The 21,545-nt window shown below is 44.0% G+C and overlaps 1 protein-coding gene across 1 annotated transcript in view; it reads right to left on the bottom strand.

The window, feature by feature from the left end:
* BCAS1 (brain enriched myelin associated protein 1) overlaps positions 1-21,545 on the bottom strand; it is a 76,072-nt gene that overhangs the window by 7,751 nt on the left and 46,776 nt on the right. Inside the window, exons 10-13 of the mRNA XM_058679878.1 lie at positions 15,585-15,635; positions 12,337-12,504; positions 6,170-6,235; positions 440-703 (exon numbers count right to left, since the gene is read on the bottom strand). Of these exons, the coding sequence (XP_058535861.1) occupies positions 440-703; positions 6,170-6,235; positions 12,337-12,504; positions 15,585-15,635 (549 nt within the window). The remainder of the gene's footprint in view (positions 1-439; positions 704-6,169; positions 6,236-12,336; positions 12,505-15,584; positions 15,636-21,545) is intronic.

The following is a 21,545-nucleotide window of genomic DNA, read 5'->3' as shown; positions in this document are numbered from 1 at the left end:
TGGTTATCCTTATTCTTACTGACTGATCCCAGCAGATGACTTCAACACTGGACTTCTCACCACCCCACCCTTACACCTGCTGCTCCCACTGTCTCCAGAGCTCCCCTGGCCTTCTCTGCAGGACCTGAAACGTCCCTGGAGAACACTCCCTGACAGCCCTGTAAGCCCCAGACCTGAACACAGTCTCGCATCCAGGCTCTCTTCCCGCAATTCCCTTCTCCTAACAGCGTCCAGCACTCCCACCCTTTCTGTCTCCGATTTTGCCTCTGTAATACCAACAGCTGTGCCGAGCTCGCCTCCTGTGCCCAGCATGGTGCCTGGCACGAAGTACCCTTAATGTTTGCCGAAGGTCTGGCTACTCCCTGTCCAATCATCTCTGGAGGTGGAAATCACACCCTCTGTCCAAGAGCTCAGAATGAAAAGGCAAAGATCCACGTACCAGGCCTTTGAGGAAGCCCCCGAGGGACTGTCGCCGCTTCTCAGCTCTCTTCTGGGGCCTGTCCCCCTCCCGCAGGGCGTTCCCATCCACCACGGCCTGCTCAGGGCCCTGGGCTGCGACTGCGGCTTCCTGCTTGCTGTTCTTGCGCTTGCTCGTCTCCCCAGCTGACTTCTTGTCCTTCAAGGAGCCCTCTCTGCCCTTGGGGGGTATTCCCACAGGCTCTGGCTCCGGTAGTGAGACGGCCTTCTCCGTGGAGTTTGAGGTCTACAGCAATTTCAAACACAGTGAAATTTTTAGTGTCTGAAAGACAGCTTGCCGCACAGAGCTGTGAAAACAGAGATGTTCTAATGCCAGATGATATGGACATTCTCATGAGTCTGGGGTGAAATGAACAAATAAGAACAGTGCGTAGACATATTGACAGCAGGGGGCACTTTCTCATCTAATAATTCTTTAATTAATTTTATGCTTTCCCAGCAAGCATTATTTCCCCCTTCTTCTGGTACCAGCTTGGATCCTCCTTGGGAAACCATCTCCCTTCCTCCAGCTTTTCCAAGCATAAGGTCCAGTGACTCAGGCTCAGCCAATCAGAGCATTGTGTCTAAGTAGTCAAATACAGAACTGAGATGTTCTCAGATCATTGCTAAGATAATCAAGAGAGATGCGTGCTCCTTCTTCACCGGACGATAAGCTCCGGACATGTACGTAACTTTTCAGACAGGAAAATCTGCCTGAAAAGGAAAGTCCACATAGAGGCAACAGAACTGAGAGATGAAGAGTGGGAGCAAGAGGTCACATACTGGTGACCTCGCCTGCGACTCCGAGGCCAGCTGCTCCTGCTGCCCTGTGCTGGACTTCAGGAGGGTCGTTCCTACTGGTAAACACGTGTGGCTTTTTACTGGGGTTGCCCATTCTTCTCTTAATAATTACATCTGCTTTAATTTTTAGTGTGAAACTGACCTTTCTGCTCTATGAAATGATTGTGCTTTAGTTTACAATAAACATCCTTCCATTGGACACTCTCCGGCACCACCCTAGCGCACAGCAATACCTTTGTTACAAGTTCGATAACACTATGGAGATGAAGATCCACTTTTTTTTCTCTCAACCCACGGTGGACTGTACCTAAGGGGATGTATAATGGAAGTGTAGTGGAAATAAATGTGTCCATGGGTAGAAACGGAGAGAAGTATGTCCCCATGCACGCGGTACAAGGATGGACTCACAGAGAAATGGCAGACAATCTCCTACGTTGTTGGGAGACACCTCAGTGGCAGCATGATGGACTGGTGAGGGCACACGGAAGACACCTATTGCAAGACTGGAGGGGAGAACAATGGGGAGGGGAGGGCACATGGGGAGTCCCGAGTGCCTATTAAACTGTGCCATAAAATAAAGAATTAAAAAAGTACACAGAAATCTATATGTGGGCTATTCAAAAAGTTTGCATAAACATGCATGTTGTAAAGAACCTATGAGTGGACTTCAAAAGTTTATGCATAAAAATGATCCTTTCAATTGCATGATTCACCAACTCTTGGAGTGCTCTCAGGTAGGGTGTTAACAGCAAAATGATTCCGTATTACTCTTCAGGAGAAAACAACTCATGCTAGTTCCTTAGGAGGATGAGCCTGTAAAGTACAACATTTTAGAGAATTCGGGGAAACCTGTGTGGAAGTAGAAACTCTTCATGTAATTTTCTTGAACTAAAATGCCCATAGCAGGACAGATTCATAAAACAGAGATCCAGGGTAAGCATGACCACGTGGAGAGCTATGAAAACAGCACAGACGAAAAGGACTGTATCTTCAGCGTAGGAACAACACCGTGGAAGCAATGCTGGTTTGGGTACCGAGCAGGGGAGCTACAGGGACCTGAGTGTGACATGGCTCATTCAAAGCGCCACCAGGTGCTCAGACCCTGGGCGAGATGGAGGTTGAAGTTGAGTGGTTTAAATATGAAGATGTCACCTTTTAAACATCTACTTCAAAAGTTCATAACAAACAGCGGGGCCACAAATGCTCCTGGGGACCAAATTTGATCCACTGAGTGCATGTTTAAAAACCTCAATTAATAAATCCACAAAGTCAGGTGACAGAGCTGGAGCTGTGACTGAGGATGCAGCAAGGAGAGGATTGTCATTTTGCACCGGTGAACCAAGCACGACATTTGCAGTAAGTGGGGAGATACACAGGTGAGGCTGTCCTGCCTCACAGTTTCTGTACGCTGCAAGCTTTTCTGAGCAGAAGGCCTCAAGAACAGAGGGCAGATGCCCAGCGTGCAAGTGCACACCCCAAATGCTTCTCACAGCCTGGCTACTGAAGCTGCAGCAAAGGCTGCCACCCAGAGATCCAGGCACTTTACACTGCCCAGAGCAGATATGGGACTTAGAAAGAAACAGAAGGGTGGGCAACGTGGCACAGTGGGTTAAAACATCACCTGCAATGCCAACAACTCATGTAGGCACTGCTTCAAGTCCTGGTTGCTCACTTTCCAATTTAGTTCCCTGTCAATGCACCTGGTAAGGCAGTGCAGGATGTCCCAAGTACTTCTGCCATGAGACAGACCCAGATGGAGTTCCTGGCCTGGCTCAGCCTTGACCATTGAAGTCATATGGAATTTGAACCAGAGGGATAGCTCTTCCTCTCTGTCTCTGTCCCAGCCCCTACCTTTGTAACTCTGCCTTTCAAATAAACAAATAAAATCCTGAAAAAGAGACAGAACAGAAATGCCCACCATGATGCCCTTCAGGAAGGCCAGAAACCAATCATCCTGGTTCAGACACCGTAAGTACTCTTATTGTGCAGAAAATCTTAAGCTCTATCAAGTGTCTGGAGTCAGCGTGACCTAGCTTAGTTCTAGATCCATCCCTTCCTTGCTGTGTGACCTGGAATACATGGTTTGATTTCTCAGTTTCCACATCTGTATGGGAGTGAGAAAAGATACATCACCTTCTAGTGTGGTGAGGAACAAATTAGCAAAGACTAGGAAGATTCCTTGGCCCAGGTCAGGCTGCTGTGAAATGCTGACTACTGGGCAGCCAATGGCTTGGCTTGTCTGGCAGTTGGGGAAGAGGCAGGTTCTGGGGTGTGGAGCCCTGGGCAAGCCGGGACAGGCTGGCTCTTCTGGCTTGATGTTGTGCTCGTGCTTTTAAATAAAGACCTCGTGGGTCTGTGTGCTTGCCTGTACCTCTCCAACCTCGACTCCTGTCTGTTCCCTTCTGTCCATTCAGTCCCAGTCATTTTCAGCCTTCTTGGCTCCTTGAAGCAGCTTCCTCCTAAAACAGGGCTCCAGGGGTGTTGGTCTTTTCTCCCATGGGGTCATCTGCCTCTTTCTTCTCCAGCCCCACCAGGGGCACCTCCTGGCACTTGCAGTTGCTCTGTTGGAAGTAGCTCAGTCCTCTTGTGAAACACTGCTGGGTTAGCTTTCTAGGGGAGTCCACTCCAGGAGCCCTTTGCTCACTTGATGATGTTCAGCCTGCCCTTCCTTCCCATGGCAGGTGAGCTCCGTAGAGCCAGTCTGCCTCTTCCATGGCTTGACCTACAAGCTGACACTTACATAGCCGGTCTCCCTCAATATACGTTAAGTGACAAGCAACAACTTGCCAGATGTCTCCGAATTATTTCCTTTCCCAGGTCATGGTGGTAGGGGAGTGGAAAGAACCCAAGAATGGAGTACTCTCGGAGCACCCTGGCTGTTGCAAGAGGGAACTGAGAGGATGATGTCCATGGACACATGGCTACCTGGCCCTGGTGGGCACTGATCTTCCTGAAGACTCAGGAACCACCTTCTGAAGTTAGCACTTGGCCAAATTCTCATCTTGACACCCCATTGAGAATCTACACAATGCTGTGATTGCTTTGTCATTGGATGCAGATTAGAAACTTTTGACTGGAGTTTGGATGTAAGGCCCTCAGACCTAGTAGCCCTGGAAAGCTGCAGGACAAGGCTGCAGGCCTGGCTCGTTCATTCAGCTGCGGCAACTGGGCTGGAAATGTCACCTGGTGCTCTTCCTCCCAGAAATACCAGCCAAGACTCTCACAATCTGAACAGCGCAAAGCCAAAGAACAGAGGGCACACGGCCATGTATTTGTCACCCTCACAGTGACTACACACTTGCCTTCTCCAGTCCTGGTGCAAGGTCCTGGAAAACAGAATCCTCTAACTGATGTGCACACCATTCCTGCTGAGCGTGTTTCCAACCCATTTTTATTGTCGTGGACCTCATTTCAATTTTAGAATCACCAAAATTATTGCCATAATGCTTTCACTGTATATTTGCTGATGAACTATACAATTGTATTCAAGCTTTTCTCATTTAATAAATTTTCCATATTTCTAAGGAGGCAACCTTTGGAAGTTTTAATTCCAAAGTGGTCAAGAGAATAGGCCTAAGTTGGAAGAGAAACAAGATTTAAATGCAGTGAAAAGCAATGTATTTCCCAGCTGAAACATGGAAAATAGGTGATTATGGAAACGGGAATACAACAAACTCTTTGCTGCTTTGCCGTCTGTGTGTGTGGTGACAGGTGAGCAATGGTACTGGACTGGCAGTGCCCTGTTAGTCCCCTGGGTTAACACAAAGTGACCACAGGGGCTGACCTGTGCTGCCCCTAAGTTCACACGCTGACCATTTCCCCAGCACTGCATGAGCTTGGAGTAAGGAAGTCATAAAGTCAAAGGGTGGGAACTGATCAATGAGGTTAGTTCATGACCTCGGAGTAAGGGACATCAGAGGGCACGTATCTCTGTGCCGAGTGAGGGCAAGCAAGAAGGCTGCCATCTGCAACCCAGGAGGGAAGCCCTCCCCAGGAACTGGATATTGCTGGTACCTTGATCTTGGTTTTTCTAACACCTGGAATTGTGAGAAAGGAAATTCCACTGTTCCAGCCGCCTACTCTATGGTATTTGTTGTGGCAGACCATCCTAACACAGCATCGGACACTTCCCTCCAGGAATGTTCTAAGTCCTTTACAGATACCAACTCATGTGTGCTTCTCTTAGCTCCACCACATAGATGAGGGAAGTGAGGTGATTTTGTAATCCACTTACAGTCACACAGCTAAAAAGTGGCTGAGCCAGAATTTGAACCTACGTGACTTCAGTCTATACACCATGCCTTAAGCACATCTCTATCTTAACAAAATTAACAGGAGAAACAAACATGATGACATTTTACAAAGATATACCTTTTGGCTAGAAAAGGAGGGAAGATTATACATTCTTGTGTCATGAATTCTTTCGGTTTTTAAAAAGAACATTCAGCTATAAAAGTTATCATTGTTTTGTTTCTTCAGAAAAAATAATGGAAGGAAACAGAGGGATCCCATGTATTTCATGCATCAATTTAAAAAATAGTCCTTCCTATGTGACAGGTACCATGTGGTAGGACAGAAAAGTAGCCAAGGCTGCAAAGGGTGCAAAGGAGCAGGGGAGACCAGCAGCTGCCAGAGCAATGGATGACTGTAGTTCGTGATCAGGGGCAGTGATGGCGGTGGAGGCATCATTTATGGCAAGACTTGATGGATGGAAAAGAGGGAAGGGCTTATATGAAAATGCTGAGGAACTCAAGCTTGCTTGTCTCTGTCTACAGGTCTAGCCCAGTGCCTGGTGGACAGTAGGAGCTTAGGCTGGAGATGTTACTTAGGTGTATTGTGGTGCGAATGGGGCTGCAAAGAAGTGAGAACACACTGTTCAACCCATACCCGATCAGAATTCAAGGTCACTTACTTGGTAGCTGGAGTCTTTCCCACTTACTTCTTCTGAGCGAGTGGTGCCTCCATCCCCTTTCACTGACTAAAACAACAAACAGACAATGGCCTTTCAGCTGCCACAAGCACGGTGAGTGGGGAGTGCAAGGCAGGTCTGGACAGGAGCATCTCATTCACTGGGTCCAGAGGTTCGGGAGCAAGACAAACACAAAGCCCACTGAAACACGGTGCTCAAGAGTTACAGATTTCTATGTAATCTGTACCATAGTCTTAGCAAATTCAACTGATGGCTTCTGAAACCAACAGCATTAAGAGTCTTAAGCCCTGGGATTAAGTAATGCTGGGATAAATAGATGACAATGAAAATGCTAATTTGAGGGGTCCAGTACAGTGGCATATCAGGCTCATCCTCTTCCTGTGATGCCAGCATGGATGCCAATTCTAGTCCTGGCTGACCCAGCTCTTTGCTTATAGCCTGGGAAAGGAGCAGGGGGATGGCCTAAATCTTGTGTCCCTGCACACACGTGAGAGAGCTGAAGAAAGCTTCTGGCTCCTGTTTGTGGACTTGCCCAGTTGAGTTTTGGCCATTGCAGCCATTTGAGGAGTGAACCAGGGGTGGGGAATATTTGGCCTTCAGTTTGCGTAAGGCCCATGAAATCATCAGCTCTGGCCCTGCCAAGGCAACTGCATGTGGGATTCAAAGTTCAACAAATCTATGCTAATGTTTAACTTGCTAATTTTGTGTGGCCGCACATGCTGTAATAAATATCAAAATGGCACCTGGCAGAAAACAGGTTCCTCACAGCTGGAAGAAGCAACTGACTCTCTTGGTTACTGCTTCCCTTCCTACCAGGAGCTCTGTCGGATGTCCCATCAAATCAAAAGCTTTAGATGTTTCGGGATATCACTGAGACTTCAGAATCCAGGATGTGCCCCAAGAGCCCTTCCTATTCAAACACGTTCCCAAGTGTCCTTAAGAGCACAGCTTCCATGTCACAGGTGTTAGCCTTGGGGAAGTGTGAGTACCAAATAATTATAATAACAAAAACAGTAATAGTAAGCAAAGACTGAATGGGCATCTGACATCATGTTGTCCTCCATTATCTTCTAGAAAATAAAGTTATGCCTTTTGCTCCCTAAGAGAGAGGGATTTTTAGCTTTCTTTTGGTGGTTGTGGTTTGATATCCATCAGGTAATCTCCCGGTTTAAAGTTTTGCTTTGCCGCCTTCTCTCTCTTGGGTAGCCTCGGAGGAGAATTTGGGTTAAATGAAAAGGAAGGCTGAGTTGGCGGCAATGGATCTCTGCTGACATCATGAAAACACACTTCAGGTTGCCAGGGAGATTGCTATGAAGAAGTGACCTCAAATTGCCAATGATATTTTTTCTCTGTTCATTTTGAGAGCTGTGTGTGCAGAAGTGACTGCATGCTGGGTTTAGACTAAGGACATAATTAAGTCCATCTGAGGCTGCTCCCACAACACATAACAGTTATGATTAATATGAATCCCTTTCCCTTTCTCCTTCCTCCCTCCTTCCAACCTTCCTTCTTTCCTTTTTGTCTTGTTTCCTTCTAGCCTCCCTCACTCTCTCCTTTCCCCCATTTATTCCCCCCCGCCCCTCCCCCCTCCTGCTTTTGTTTGACTTTGCAGAGCAATCTTTCAGAGGCAAATCAGGATAATCCATGTTGGGCTTTTGTAATTCAAAGAACCATAACCACAGAATCTTATCATTCCCAGCTGTCCAAAATAGTCTATAAAAAGGCTAAAACTCCTTCAGAGACAACTCAATATTTTGAAGAGCAGTTTGACGACTATAGTCGTTTCAGAGATTTTTCCAGTGTGATACCGAGCAACTTTCTTCCTTGAGTTGATTTTTATTCATGAGCTCCCAAGGTGAAGTCTCCTGGGCTGTCAGCCTGTGGTTGGGAGGTGGAGTCTAGTTGTGGCACCCAAGCTTTGCATATTAATGAGGTCACCTTTTGTCATGCAAGCTTACTCTGGGGACTGTTTGAAGTATCTCTAATATCTATTACTTGGCTATTCAAAATTTTAAGGGGCATGTTTGGTGGTCAGTTCACATGTCTTTGAAAGGAATATAAGTGCACTCTGATGGCAATCTCATTCAACTAAAGCTGAGATGTAGAAAAAGATTGGGGAGAGAAGTTGAATATAGTATGGCATTATTTACTAGAGTAGCTGCATTATAGCAAATCTAAGGTCCAGAAGCCCCTGGAAATTTCCAGGATCAACCAAGCTTCTAAGCCCAAGGTTTATGTTTTATCAACCTGTCCACTTGAAATAGAATTCAACTGTTCAAACAAAACTGCCCCACCAAGTGGATTTGACTTTTGTAAAAAATAGACCCAGAAAGTTCAAGTTTTATGTGAAACAGGTATTGACTTTCCTGTATTTGCCTCGCTGTGATTTTAGTTAAATGGGATGGATGGTCCCAACCACAAACAGGACACTTCTGCAGAAAGCAGAGGGAACTCACAAAATGGAGCTTACGTCTGTTCTACCACCACGTAATCTCAAAGAAAACCAGCTGTTGGATGCATGAGAAGCAGCAATAAAATGGCGAGCTTTAGAATCAACAACAGCAAAAAACTCAGCAGTGGGATTCTGGCTCTCTCCGTGGGCCAATGTGCATGCTCCAGGGTCTCAGGCCCTGGTCCTGACAGAAGGGCAGTAACATAGGAGCATTTGTTTTATAGGTGTCTCCGTCAGTCGAACCAGCAACGCACACAATGTGCTTAGTGCCATGCCTGGCCCGCCACGAGCACATAGATGGTATGTGGTAGCACTTCCTGGTCCTGAGGCTACCAATTTCCAAAGGCCAGATGCCTACCAAGCCCCTTGACCTTCAGAGCATGCACAGGTCAGGAATCCAAGTCACTGGCTGTGCTTACCTAAATGCTTTTCAGACAGACATGATTCTTTAAAGTTAGAATGGAACACTCAAAGAAGAATGTGAGATCAAGGCCTTTCACTAGAGTATTTTTGTTTTTTCACTTTCATAGTTGCCATCACAAACCACTCTCTTTCCTCCAGGCAATACATTTCAGCAGGCTTACTAAATTTACTCAACTGACCATAATCCACAGAAACCCCATTTCTTGACTGTCTCCTCAACTGGGCCTTTCATTTTGTCCTGACTATAAAAATTCATAGTCTCTCCCTAGGTCGAGGAGGCCAATCCAGCAGAGATTTTTCAACAAAATTAATGGTTCCAAGAATGAATCAGGAAGAGTATTAAATGAAACAAATAGTTTATGGGAAGTAGGCCCTTTGCAAGTGTAAGGTGCCGTTAATATTGAAGAATTACACATCTGTATCTGCATATTTCCATCTTACTAGCCTATGCTTTCATCTGCTAAATAAATACAGCTCTCTACCCATGCTCTTCATCAAAATATACCAGCATTTCAAATATTCAAGTTCTTGACATACAGCTGAATTAATATGTATAAGATTCTTTCTAGTTAGGACATGGCAGATGTCTTTGTAATTATTTTGAGGCCTTGTAGGAGCCTAAGGACTTCAGCAGGTGGTCTATCTACACAGGTTGAATGCAATGTTAGAACTTCAGTAACTTTTCTCTTTTCCTTGAAATGTAGTTATTTGACAAAGGATATTCTATCTTTTTACCAGAGCTTAATTTCTAGGACAAAATAAAGATCTCTTTATTGAATTGAAGTGAATTGGGCAGGGCCCGGTGCTGTGGCCTAGTGGCTAATGTCCTCACCTTGCACGTGCTGGGATCCCTTATGGGCACCGGTTCTAACCCCGGCTGTCCCGCTTCCCATCCAGCTCCTTGCTTGTGGCCTGGGAAAGCAGTGGAGGATGGCCCAAAACCTTGGGACCCTGCACCCACATGGGAGACCCGGAAGAGCTCCTGGCTCCTGGCTTCGGATCAGTGCAGCACTGGCCATTGTGGTCACCTGGGGAGTGAATCATCGGACGAAAGATATTTCTCCCTGTCTCTCCTCCTCTCTCTACATATATATATGTGTGTGTGTGTGTGTATATGTATATATCTGACTTTGCAATAAAAATAAATTAATCTTAAAAATAAATGAATTGGGCAATATATCTTGAAAAAAAAATCACTCAACCAATAGCTATTTGGTCGGGGATACTAAGTTATCCTAGCAACTATGAGAGAAGCTTGAGTGGCCAAGGCTGCTGTGGGTGGTCTGCAGATGTTCGTGCTGGGAGTTAAGTGCAGGTTATTGGAGAGAGACTGTTCCCCTATTTGCTGTTTGATTTTCTGTTTCTGTTAGCTTCACCCAGATGTGAGAAGCTGATCATCCTCAACAGCATCACTTATTTGATGATTTAGATGAGTTGCCGGAAATAGGCCAATTGTTTTTAAAGATTTATTTATGTTTATTGGAAAGTCAGATTTACAGAAAGGAGAGACAGAGAGAAATATCTTTTGTCCACTGGTTCAACCTCCAGTGGTCAGAGCTGATCTGAAGCCAGGAGCCAGAGCTTCTTCTGGGTCTCACACATGGCCCAAAACCTTGGGCCATCCTCTACTGCTTTCCCAGGCCACAACAGGAAGCTGGAAGGGAAGTGGAGCATATCAATCGGTGCCTGTATGGGATGCTGGCACAGGTAGAGTGAGGACATTAGCTACTAGGCTATCACGCAGGTCCCAGGACAATTGTTTTTTCCCTTCCCTGGCATTGTTAAACCTTGGTTTAAAAGTCTCAAACTTTGAGTTAGGCCATGTGGAGTAGGTTAGGCTGCCATTAAGGATAGCCGCATTCCACACTGGAGTGTCGGGCATCAAGAACGACCTCTTATTCTAATTCAGCTACCTGCTAGTGCACACACTGGGAGGCGGCTAATGGCCCAAGCATTTGGGCCCTTGCCACACACATGGGAGTCCTGGAGTTTTGGGTTCCTGGTTTCAACCTTCAACAGCTCCGCTGCTGCAGGCGGTTGGGAAGTGAACCAATGCATAGATGTGCTTTTTTTTTTTCAAATCTCTTTTTCCTCCTTTTTTCTTTTGCCTCTTCCCCCTGTTACTCACTTTCAAATAAAACCCCCTCCCTGAAAAAAAAGAGAAAGAGAATTTTCAAAAATTAAACATTTTTTTTAAAGTCTCAAATTGTGATTCCTCTTTCAGCCCCAAATCCCGGTGTAAACTAGCCAGTAGCATGGTTGGGGTCTGAGCCATTCAGTAGAGGCTGTCCAGGATTACTCCATGACTGCCTAGTAGGAAAAGAAAATGATTCCTGTTAACAGCTCTATCAGAATTATTTGTAATATGCTTCAACTCCCACTGGCAAGAGCTTTAGCTGGGCTTTGTTCTGTTTCATTTTGTTTTATGTACCAGAAAGAATTCCTTAACAGGGTAGAGCCTGTGAAATTAGAGCGGTACTTTCTCAAAGGCTTCATTTCTCAATACTCCCCAAAACCCAAGCACACTACAATGAGATCCTTGTTTTTCATTAAAAGAGAATTAAACTGATGACCTTTGACACAACTTTTCGTGTTTCCTTCCCAGCTGATTTGGTTTTGCTCCATTTCATGACTCAAGTTTCTGTCTAAATATTTAATGTGCACAGTTTCATAGGCACCAGAACATGTCTGCTCACGTTCTTTCTACAAGAGCTAAAAGCACGAGATATTCACCAGCTGAGTTATAAATACTTATTCATTGAGGAACATTATTTGCTTTTTCCTTGAGAGTTCTATCATCAGTTTTGTCCAAATCAGTGTCACTCACATGTTACCATCAGAATTTTCATTCCATTGGCACATAACCATATATACATATTTCATTCTTAATTCCTCAAAATGCCTCCTGTTCTCCATGTAAATAAATGTGTTTCCAAAGAAAAGTTCACATCATTTACAAAAAAATGCAATGAAAAAGAAAGCGAAATAACACCTTTTAGATAAATGCCGCTGTCTGCTAAAGTTTGGAAATCAAAGTCCATTCTTCCTTGTTAGCAAGAGTCAGTAGTGGTTAATGAATATTAGAAATTAATGGTTTTTATCTATGACTGAAATCAAAAGACGAAAGGGAACTTTCTCAGCGCAGCCTGCACACCACATTCATGGTCCATGGGAACCACCTACAATTTCATTTCCTACCAGCTGTGCTAGGGCCAGTATTCTGAGAGCTGAGCCAGGTACTGCAGCTTCCCTGCACTGAATACATGTGGCTTACCATTTGTCTGAGAAACGCCATGAAGGAGCTTTGTGGTGGCTTCCTTTCTTCTCTCTTAACTTCTGTGTCTTCCGGCGGAACCTCTTCTTCATTGAGATCCACTGTTTGCAAGGCTGGCTCTACTTCCTCCGACTTTGGAACCTCTACTGGTGCGTCACACACCGCCATCTGGATTATTTTGCCAGGTAACGAGAGAGTGAAAAGAACGTTCCCCCAAATACGTTTCATAAAGAGAGCTCCTGGCTGCCCTCCCCCAGCCAGACAGTAACTGTGGGCTTGAAATCACAGGCCGGTCCCACACAGGCACATCTTAAAGAAGCAAAGCTCACACTGTCTAATGGCTCTGAAGTAGCCAGTTTCTGAGCCACTGGCACCTAGCTGACATGGGAGTGGAAAAAGGCACAGGCAGGAGCTCCTTCCTCACCACAGCACCAACAATTCTTTCATTCTTCCAAGAAGACAAGCACCCCAGAAAAGAAACCGTTTGCTTTCCATCATACAAAATATCCTGCTGGCTTGCAAATGACCCAGTTTTTCCAAAATAAGAACACTTAGTCTCTACACTGTCAGCAGAGGCAGGGAAAAATCAGGATGCAGAATACCACAGAAATGTGGCAGCTAAGTCACAGCAGTCCATCCCATCAGGCATTCCTTAACACACTGGCATGATTTCCAATGTTTCTTCTTCATCCACAAAGAGCTAAACTGGGGAGTTACAAACTCACAAGTGTCCAGAGATGGGGAGGGCTGAAGTCATGTCGTCCAGTCAGAAGACATTAAAAATGCAAACACTGGATTGGTCAAACAAATGCTGTGACAAAGTTTCTGTGGCTAGGATGCAGAATTTTGATCCTGGCCTATTTTCAGGAAGCAAGCCTAATATTAGAGTCAAGTTAGAGATGGGGCATGATGATCACACATGGAAGTGGGTGGTCACATCTAGGCCTGACTGAATGCCACGATGTTTCTGAAAAACAGCCATCAGCCCTTGGAACAAGCCTGTCTGTGAAGCCATCTGAGGCAGCAGGCACAGCTTGGGAGCCCCTCCCTAGGGCTACATCTTACAACTATGGCTGAGAATGCTGCAGTGTGGGGTCCCTGTACTTTGCTCTCCATGGGGATACGATACATATCAGAAAGCTGTTCTGAAGATTACATGGGGCGAATGTGAGTGAAGTTCTGAGAACTGTGTCGACACACTGCCAGTACTCAGTTAGTGCTATCAGTCGTTATTTTTGTTATTATTAGAGCTATTTCCTCCCTATATGAAATCACTTACCATGTACATGTCCATTATTTTAAGATGCTTATTCTAACAACCACCTCTTACTATGTCTGGCATGATGAATGCTATTATTAAAAAAATACAACTGCAGGAAACAGTTACAAAGACAAGTCAGGAAAGATGACATTATTCTCATTTTAAGGCTGATGAGTCTAAACAATTGAATAACTCAGTCAAAGTGTATAGTTAAGTACCCATCTCACTGATGATGTCATTTCTCCCAGAAACGGAATCCCTAGCATGCCTTGCTCTGACCAATAAGAACATGGAACAACAAGTTCTAAGGCAGGAAGTTCTGGGATTGGTTCAATGAGTCCATAACGTCTCTAGGAACTTTCATCTTTTTCTGTCCTGTAGTTCTGCCATCTTGATGTGTTGTATTTTTATCCTTTTATTCATTACCTCATGGCCACAAACTAGCTGCTCGAGATCCAGGCACCACACTCTCGATGTTCTTAGAAGAGGAAGTTCAAAACAAAAGATTTTATACAAAATAATTTTTGTATTTCAGTGCCCTGTCTCAGTACCCACAGATTTCACTGGCTGGAACTAAGTCATGCCCCCACCCCTAGACTAATTATTGGCGCAGAGTGGGCTTGCTAATTGAGACTAATCATGGTCAGATTCTTCGGGAACAGAAGTTACAAACCCTGCCCACAACTGAGAAAGGAGAAAGGTGGGGAGACTGGGAAATCCCTCCTGGAACAGACTGCAACAGGGCTTGACTGCTGTCCCTGGGCAAAGAACTCTTCAAAGCAGTGAATTCTGTTTAGTTCAGAAGGACTTGAGGAAACATTATTGATGTAATACACCAAACTTTTCAAATCAATCTTATTTGAATATCCATAGTTGCCTTCCTGGGCTTTCCAAATGTTCAGAGGTGTCAATTCATTACTTTAGCACCATAGGCCCCATTCCAAGGCATAACTATTTTAGTAGATTGAAAAAAAAAAAAAAACAAAGAAACCAGGGAGTCGGGGGAGAAGTTAGGGAGTGCCATTACCTTTGAAATCAGGCCAAGAAACTGGCTCTCGGGAGCCAAGGAAAACCCAGTAACATCTAGTGCATTAAGCCAAAAACTTTGGGCTGAGTTAGGACTGGATTAGCATACACCAACATAAGAATTCAATTTTTACTTGGAGAGTTGTCTGATTTCATTCCAGGCCAGGACTTCGGAATATGTCCTTCCCTATTTTGTATGACTGCATCTGCACATTTTAATTTTGGGTACAATGGAAAATAATTAAAATTAGATCTGTGGCATATTTTTAGAATTAAATCTGCTTGTTTGATTTCATAATGGGATATGATAGTCAACGCTTGAAGATATCCATTTAGCATAGACAATATGCATTTCAGTCACATGTTTCACTTTTTGCCTCAAATTTTATATCATGGAAAGAAAGAATTTCTATATTGTTTCATCCCTTCAGACATGGTCTGATCATCCATCCCAAAGTTGAAAGGCCAGACAGGTGATATCCCGTCTAGCAGGTGTAGACCCACAGAGTCAGCCCTTTCAAGACCGAGGGTCTCAACATTGATGGCTGCAAGACGTTCTCATGCCTGATGAAACTCTGTGACCTGGGTCCTGGCCAAAGTTAGTAAGAAATTGGGTTGCCATGGAAATAAAAGTGAGCCAGCAACCGGCGTGGAGTAGAACAGAAGGCATAGCACCCCTCTTGGAAGCGAAACTGTGCTTGAACTGAGTAGACTCTTTCAGTCCTTCAGTGGTGACAACTTATGAAACTCTGTACTCTAGTTTTATATTCATTTCATATTGATTCTATATGAGAGGTCCATGAGCTCACCCAAAGGTTCCCCCTCTGGTCCCTGGTCTTGGCAAAGACTGAAAGAGTCTACGCCAGATCCATCACTTGGAGCATGCAAGAGCTGGAGATGCCCAGTGGCCCCACACACAGGATGGGAATGGAATGATTCTGGCATGTGATGCATCACTTACATTCTCCTCTGCACCTGGGGACACTGTGGGGACTGAATCCTCTCTTATCGACTAAAGGAAGATAAAAACAAAAGTTGAGAGTCAACGTATTATCCATAATAGAACGGTACATCACAGCAAAGGGCCAATTGGACTAACAGCCTGGTGGTACAATTTTTGGTCACAGAATTTCTTACTTAGATGTTGTTCCAAAAGAACTTGGAGGAAGAAGCTTACACAAATGTAGCTAGTATCACCAGAGAATGTAAATATATTACATAGTTTAAAATGCAACAAAAAGAAAATAAACATACAGACACAGCCAGGATACAAAGGGAGCACTTGAAAGGAACACAGTCCACAAAGCCTTGGCAACGGCCTTTGCATTTTCTACTAGTTGATGAGAGAGTGGAAGATCAATCACTCAGCACACAGTCACTGCTGGGTAAAAACAATGTCATGCTCAGGAAAATTCTGGTAAGAGTCCAGAGAAATTCCTTCCACCATCCTTAAAGAGTAAGCAGGCACTGTGATGTTAGGGGCCCTCAGTCTTATCTTGACCACAGCTCAGTCTAACACCTGCCCCAAGCCTGGCCACTTTGATCATGGCCACCGTTCAGTTTCACAAAGAAACTTCCATCAAGCGGCAGAGAGCTGATGGCCATGTTCCAATACGGCTTTAATTCCGGAAGAATTCTGACATGTAGAGTCTGCCCCAAGTAAGAGAGCAGGTATCCAGGTTCTAGCAAAAGCCAAAACCTCGGACAGTGCTCAGCCAAGCTCTGACACTGGAGGTCACCTTTCCTTCACTGTTTGGTAGACGCTGAAGGGGAGATGGTGACAGCGGTTAAAAATCACTTTGAGACTCATGCACTTGACCTCAGGAAAATGAACATAAAATACTTCGTAAGTAGTTTCAGGGTGTTTAAAGACTTTCTGTTCCCCTTCTCCGCGATTCCAGGTTTCAAAACTCTTCCCTTTCTCCATTTTGTTATCTAGCTCTGCTTTTTTGCCCCTTCAAGTCAGCTAGCAGGAGAAGAAGAGACATGATATTTACAAGTGTTTGTTTTTGTTTTTGAACGAGGCACTTTGCATGAAAGACCCAGCTTAAAGTATCCCCAGATGGTTAAGTTTTGTGGTCCTGGTTTATATCACATGAAGTAGAGGGATGATGAGATGTAGTCATCTGTTCGGAGCAACAGGGAGGAAGTGGTGGAAAAAGTTCTAAGACCTTCTTCCTGATGACCTTAAGGACTGAAGTGCCTTTGTAGGCAGCCACGTGAATTCCTTTGTTTGTTGGCTCTTTCTCCAGACAAGACTTGAAACTTGGACCGTTTGCTTCTGTTCACCTTCTTCCCATACTTAGGTTTCCCTTGGTACAATCCCAGAAAGGACTGGAGCATTTCTGGAAGCTTCTGTCAGGAAAACAGCACATTCAGAAGGAATTTGCAAGTAGTGCTGCCATCCTGGAATTATGCTGTTTTTCTCTGGGAACGGTCAAATGTTACATAATAGTATGAATAGGAAAAGAATCGAATGCTATTTTAAAAGGCAGACCCCATCCAGTCTGGTCCACTCAAGTTTCACAAGCCAGTCAATGCTACATCTGACAGTATTTATTTAAGAATAAATCACATTTACATCTTCAAACTCTCTTCTCCCAGTTGACCGTAGTTTGTATGTGCGTGTGTTTCATTTGTCTCCAGAGTTCTTGGCCACTGGGTCACTGTGTTCCAGAGGAGGCTGCGAACTGTGTAGGCGATGGCAATGAGAAGAGGACCTACTCTTGCACATCGATGCCCTTTTGATCTTCATCATGTTTCAGACTTTCAGATCTTCGGAAGGAGTTGCGATTTTTTTTTAAAAGTCATACTATTCAGGAAAGCATTTCTTAGGTTAGGGACTAGTTCAACTGAATATCTTTCAAATTGCACTAATTTTCATGCCATGGTTTTATTTTAAATTTTTTTTAGTTTTTTTTTTTAAAGGCAGAGAAACAGAGAGAATGATAGGGAGAGGGGAAAGGAAAGGGGAGAGAAGGGAGGCTAAGACGGAGAGGGAAAAGATGGGAGGGAGGGAGAGAACAGAGAGACAGAATGACAGTAATCTTTCACCCACAGGTTTAGCTCCTACATGACCTGGACACCTGGGTCTGGGACAGGACAAAGCCAGGGTCCAGGAACTCCATTTGGGTTTTGCACATGGATGGCAGGGATCCAAGCAATGAAACCATGATTTGCTGCCGCCCAGGCACATCAGTAGCTAGCTGGATCGGAAACAGACCCAGGACTCAATCCAAAGCACTCAGTATGGAATGCTGGCTCACCAAGTGGTGGTTTGAGCCACTACATCACAACACCTTCCACACATTTTTCCCACCCTTGATTCGTCCATTTATTACCTGTATTTATTTTATATTTTTCTTAGAGCTATTTTTTTCATGAAATATGCTTTAAAGGAAACTTCAAATATTCTTTCAAAAGAAACTTTAAAAGTGGGGCCATAGATTAGTTTATGTCTTAGTCTATGAAAATTGTTGCTATTTATTTTGTATATGTAGTACCTGCACATGCTGTGTATTTAATTAATGACAGAAATTTAAGTTTTATTGCTTATTCACTTGAGAAGCAAAAAGAACAAGAAGGAGAGAGAAAGCAAGAAGAGAGAGAACTCCCACCTGCTGGTTCACTCCCTAAATGTTCACAACAGTTCCCCACTGGGGCCAAAGTTGGCAGCTAGGCATACAACCCGGGAGTTACCTGAGCCATCACTGCTCCCTCCCTGGCTACGCACTAGAGGAATGTAGAGTACAACCAAAGCTGCGCATGGAACCCAAGTATGCCAACGTGGGATGCAGGTGTTTTAATTCCAAGGCCAAAGGCCCATCTCTAGGGTAATAAGTTTTGGCAATGCTAAGACGTGGTCTATGCCTTTTGACCTACTTTAAAAATTTTACTAATCTATGTTGGTTTTGAAATGTCCTTAATTCCACTAAGAGATGTATATTTGCTCCTGAGCACCTTGTAAACAAACATCGTAAACACTGTTGACAGGTTACACACCATTCTCAGGTTGGAATTGGTTAACGGATAACGTGCATTTCAGTTAAAATCTTCTTGATTCCTTACAGTGACAAATACTGACCTTTGTAACATAACCTCACTAAACACAGCCCATTGTGTTTATGTTTTGAGATTTTTGTCATTTATATTTTGGGCAGTATTAATGCATCTGCCCAGTTTGCAGTCTTGGTAAGTGGGCTTTTGACGTCATTTGCCAAGTTACTGACATAAAGTTTGAATAGATAGGGCTAAGATCAGATTCCAGGAACCTTTCTAAATAGAGCTTCATGCCATGTGCTTCATTCCTTAGTAAATAGTCTCTCTTGGTTTGCATCCTTCCATGTGATCAGCATGCATTACAAGCCACAGTAAACAGTAGAAGCAACAGTAAAACCGAAAAAGATAATAATTATAATAATAGCAGTAGTAACCCATATCGTCACGCTGCATGTGAAGCAGTGGGTTAGGAGCTTAATGTGAATGTGTTAAGTCAATACTCAAAACAGAAGCAGAGCTCCCTTCACTTCTAAACTTCTGCCTGACATATAGCAAACCTTTGCTCCTATTCTAAAGTCATCCTTCTCTTTGAGGTGTGAAGCATGGCTCTGCCTTCCTGGGAAGCTGAATGATGGCATCCCGGGAAGGCAGATCTTAGAGGCAACCCTGGATCGCATGTTTGATCCGTATTTGTAGCCAGCATGGTTCCCATCCTCTGAGCACAATGACATATGCAGGCAATTTCCTCTCCCTTTGCTGCAAGTGTTTCCCACGTAGCAGACACCTGTGATCAGAGAAGTCAGCAGTCCAGGAGCACCAGACTCTAGCCCACTGTCAACGAGGCCACTGTGGTGGACAATGTCTGAAAGGAGGAAAGGTGATTTGATCTTTCCACACAAGGGAAGGGGAGTGCAAACTCAAAGGGCAAGATGGCACAGCGGGCAAAGTGATGCCCTTCAGCACAAACATGACAAGAACAGAAAGGTCCTGCAGTGTGGCTTGGTCTCCACGCACTGAAACTGATTTCTTAGTCCTCGTGCTTCCCATGCAGTCAGGAAGTGAGAGATGCTCCTTCAGTTCGCAACCAACATCAGAAATCCACAAGAAGTTACGTGGCCATTATGTGGCCAAGCATAAGAAGCCACAGAGCACTTGTGTTTGAACAAGATTCCTCTCCTTTGAAGAGCACATTAGCTTCTTAAAAGAAAACATTTTCAAGATACTTGCACCTGGTAGCACTGAAGACCGCAGGTGTCCAGTTGTTGGCATGTTTTGTGGGAGTATCATTTTGATCATATGACAGCTTTTCTGAGTTCACTGATTTCACAGTAGCCTTAAGACCTTTTCGGTCAAATCCAGATTTTTTTCAGCCCACTTTTTCAAGACATTCTGAAATTGTTCAACTATGTGCCAAGACTTTTCTTAACCAGAATTCCCAGAGGGAAACTGTAAAAGTCCACATCTAAAGCAAACAGCCCTGATGACTCAGAGGGATTTTTAAGTTCTCCAAGTCTGTTTTGACCTACATGGATCATGAACACAAAAGCATTTGCCACCTGGACCGTAAACATGAACACTGGATTGCAAACTCCAGGTTTTTGGAATATGAGTGTCACCTCTGAATACCACTCATTTCACAGTCTCATTTAAACAAAACTCATTTCTTCCAATAATTATGAAAAGTGAATATCATTGCTCAGTTTCAGAGCTGAAGAAGCTAAGCCTCCAGGGTTTGAGTGATCTGCTAAAATTCAAGAGCCAGTAACTAGACTGAGACGTGGGGAAGTGTCTCTGCGGCTTCAGAGCACACGACACTTTCCCACCACAGCGATCTGTCTCCCTCACGGGAAAACAGGATGGGAACTGTTGGAAGAAATTCCAAATATGTCATTTATTAATCACAAATACTCAGGCCTGTTCCAGCAAACAGACTTAGGCTCTTTCCATGCCAGCAAATGTCTTATTCTGCTTTGGTACGCAAGGTGTCATTGGCATCACAATCTGTTCGTGGCTATTTCCTCACGGACATGGATGGTTCATACATGAACAGACCATGATGCCATCATTCAGGAAGCACTTGCAAGGTCCCAGGGGCTCTGTCTGCACAGAGTTATTGGTTTTTCATAATGCTGTGAGGTCAACAGCTTTTATTTTGTAGACGAGAAAATAGGGACCCAGAGCGGTCAAGAAAGCTGATTCATGCCTATTCAGCCCAATCTTCCTGACTCTATTATGCAAGATCTGTCATCAACAAGATGATCTGTCTCAACCCTCTCACAAGCAGAGTACATCACAACAAGTAGCAACCTAATTAACCCAGAAAAATAACGGCATGTTTATCCAATGTAGCTGGATTTTAAGAATTTGACGAAAGCACAAAACAATTTGAAATTAATTTCCTGAAAGGTTACTTTTAAGTAAAGAAAAATACTTCAACATTCAAGACTATAAATCAAAATAACATGTACTTTCATACGGATAGCTTGTTCCAGGAAACATCCATTCCTGATGTCCAGATAGACTCATGAACTTAAACTTTTTTTGATTTTGTAATTAAAAGAGAGGGAATAAAGAGAGATTGGGGTTACTTAGTGAAATGAGTAACATTGTCTAGTATTTTTCACAGTCTTTACAAAGGTGCTTTCATAAATACAGCCAATCTAATTAAAACAGAAGAGTCCACATTTTGCTTCTCATTGGAATACAAGCCCTTTGCAAAACCGTATGTTTGACAATAGCAAGGGTAATCTTACCATCCTCCTGACATTTCAAACAAACTCTTTCATCCACAGAATTAATCACAATGAAAGTGATATTATTGATCAAAAATAAAAATAATTAATAATTGGCACAATTGGCAGTATTTTAGACCTATCCAAGCCACTTGGACAGAACCCTCGGAATGTGTACACACTGAAACCCT

The sequence above is a fragment of the Ochotona princeps genome, chromosome 22, assembly GCF_030435755.1.
Source record: "Ochotona princeps isolate mOchPri1 chromosome 22, mOchPri1.hap1, whole genome shotgun sequence".
Taxonomy (NCBI): domain Eukaryota; kingdom Metazoa; phylum Chordata; class Mammalia; order Lagomorpha; family Ochotonidae; genus Ochotona; species Ochotona princeps.
Note: the sequence above shows the minus strand (reverse complement) of the source record. Positions and strands in the feature narration are given on the sequence as shown.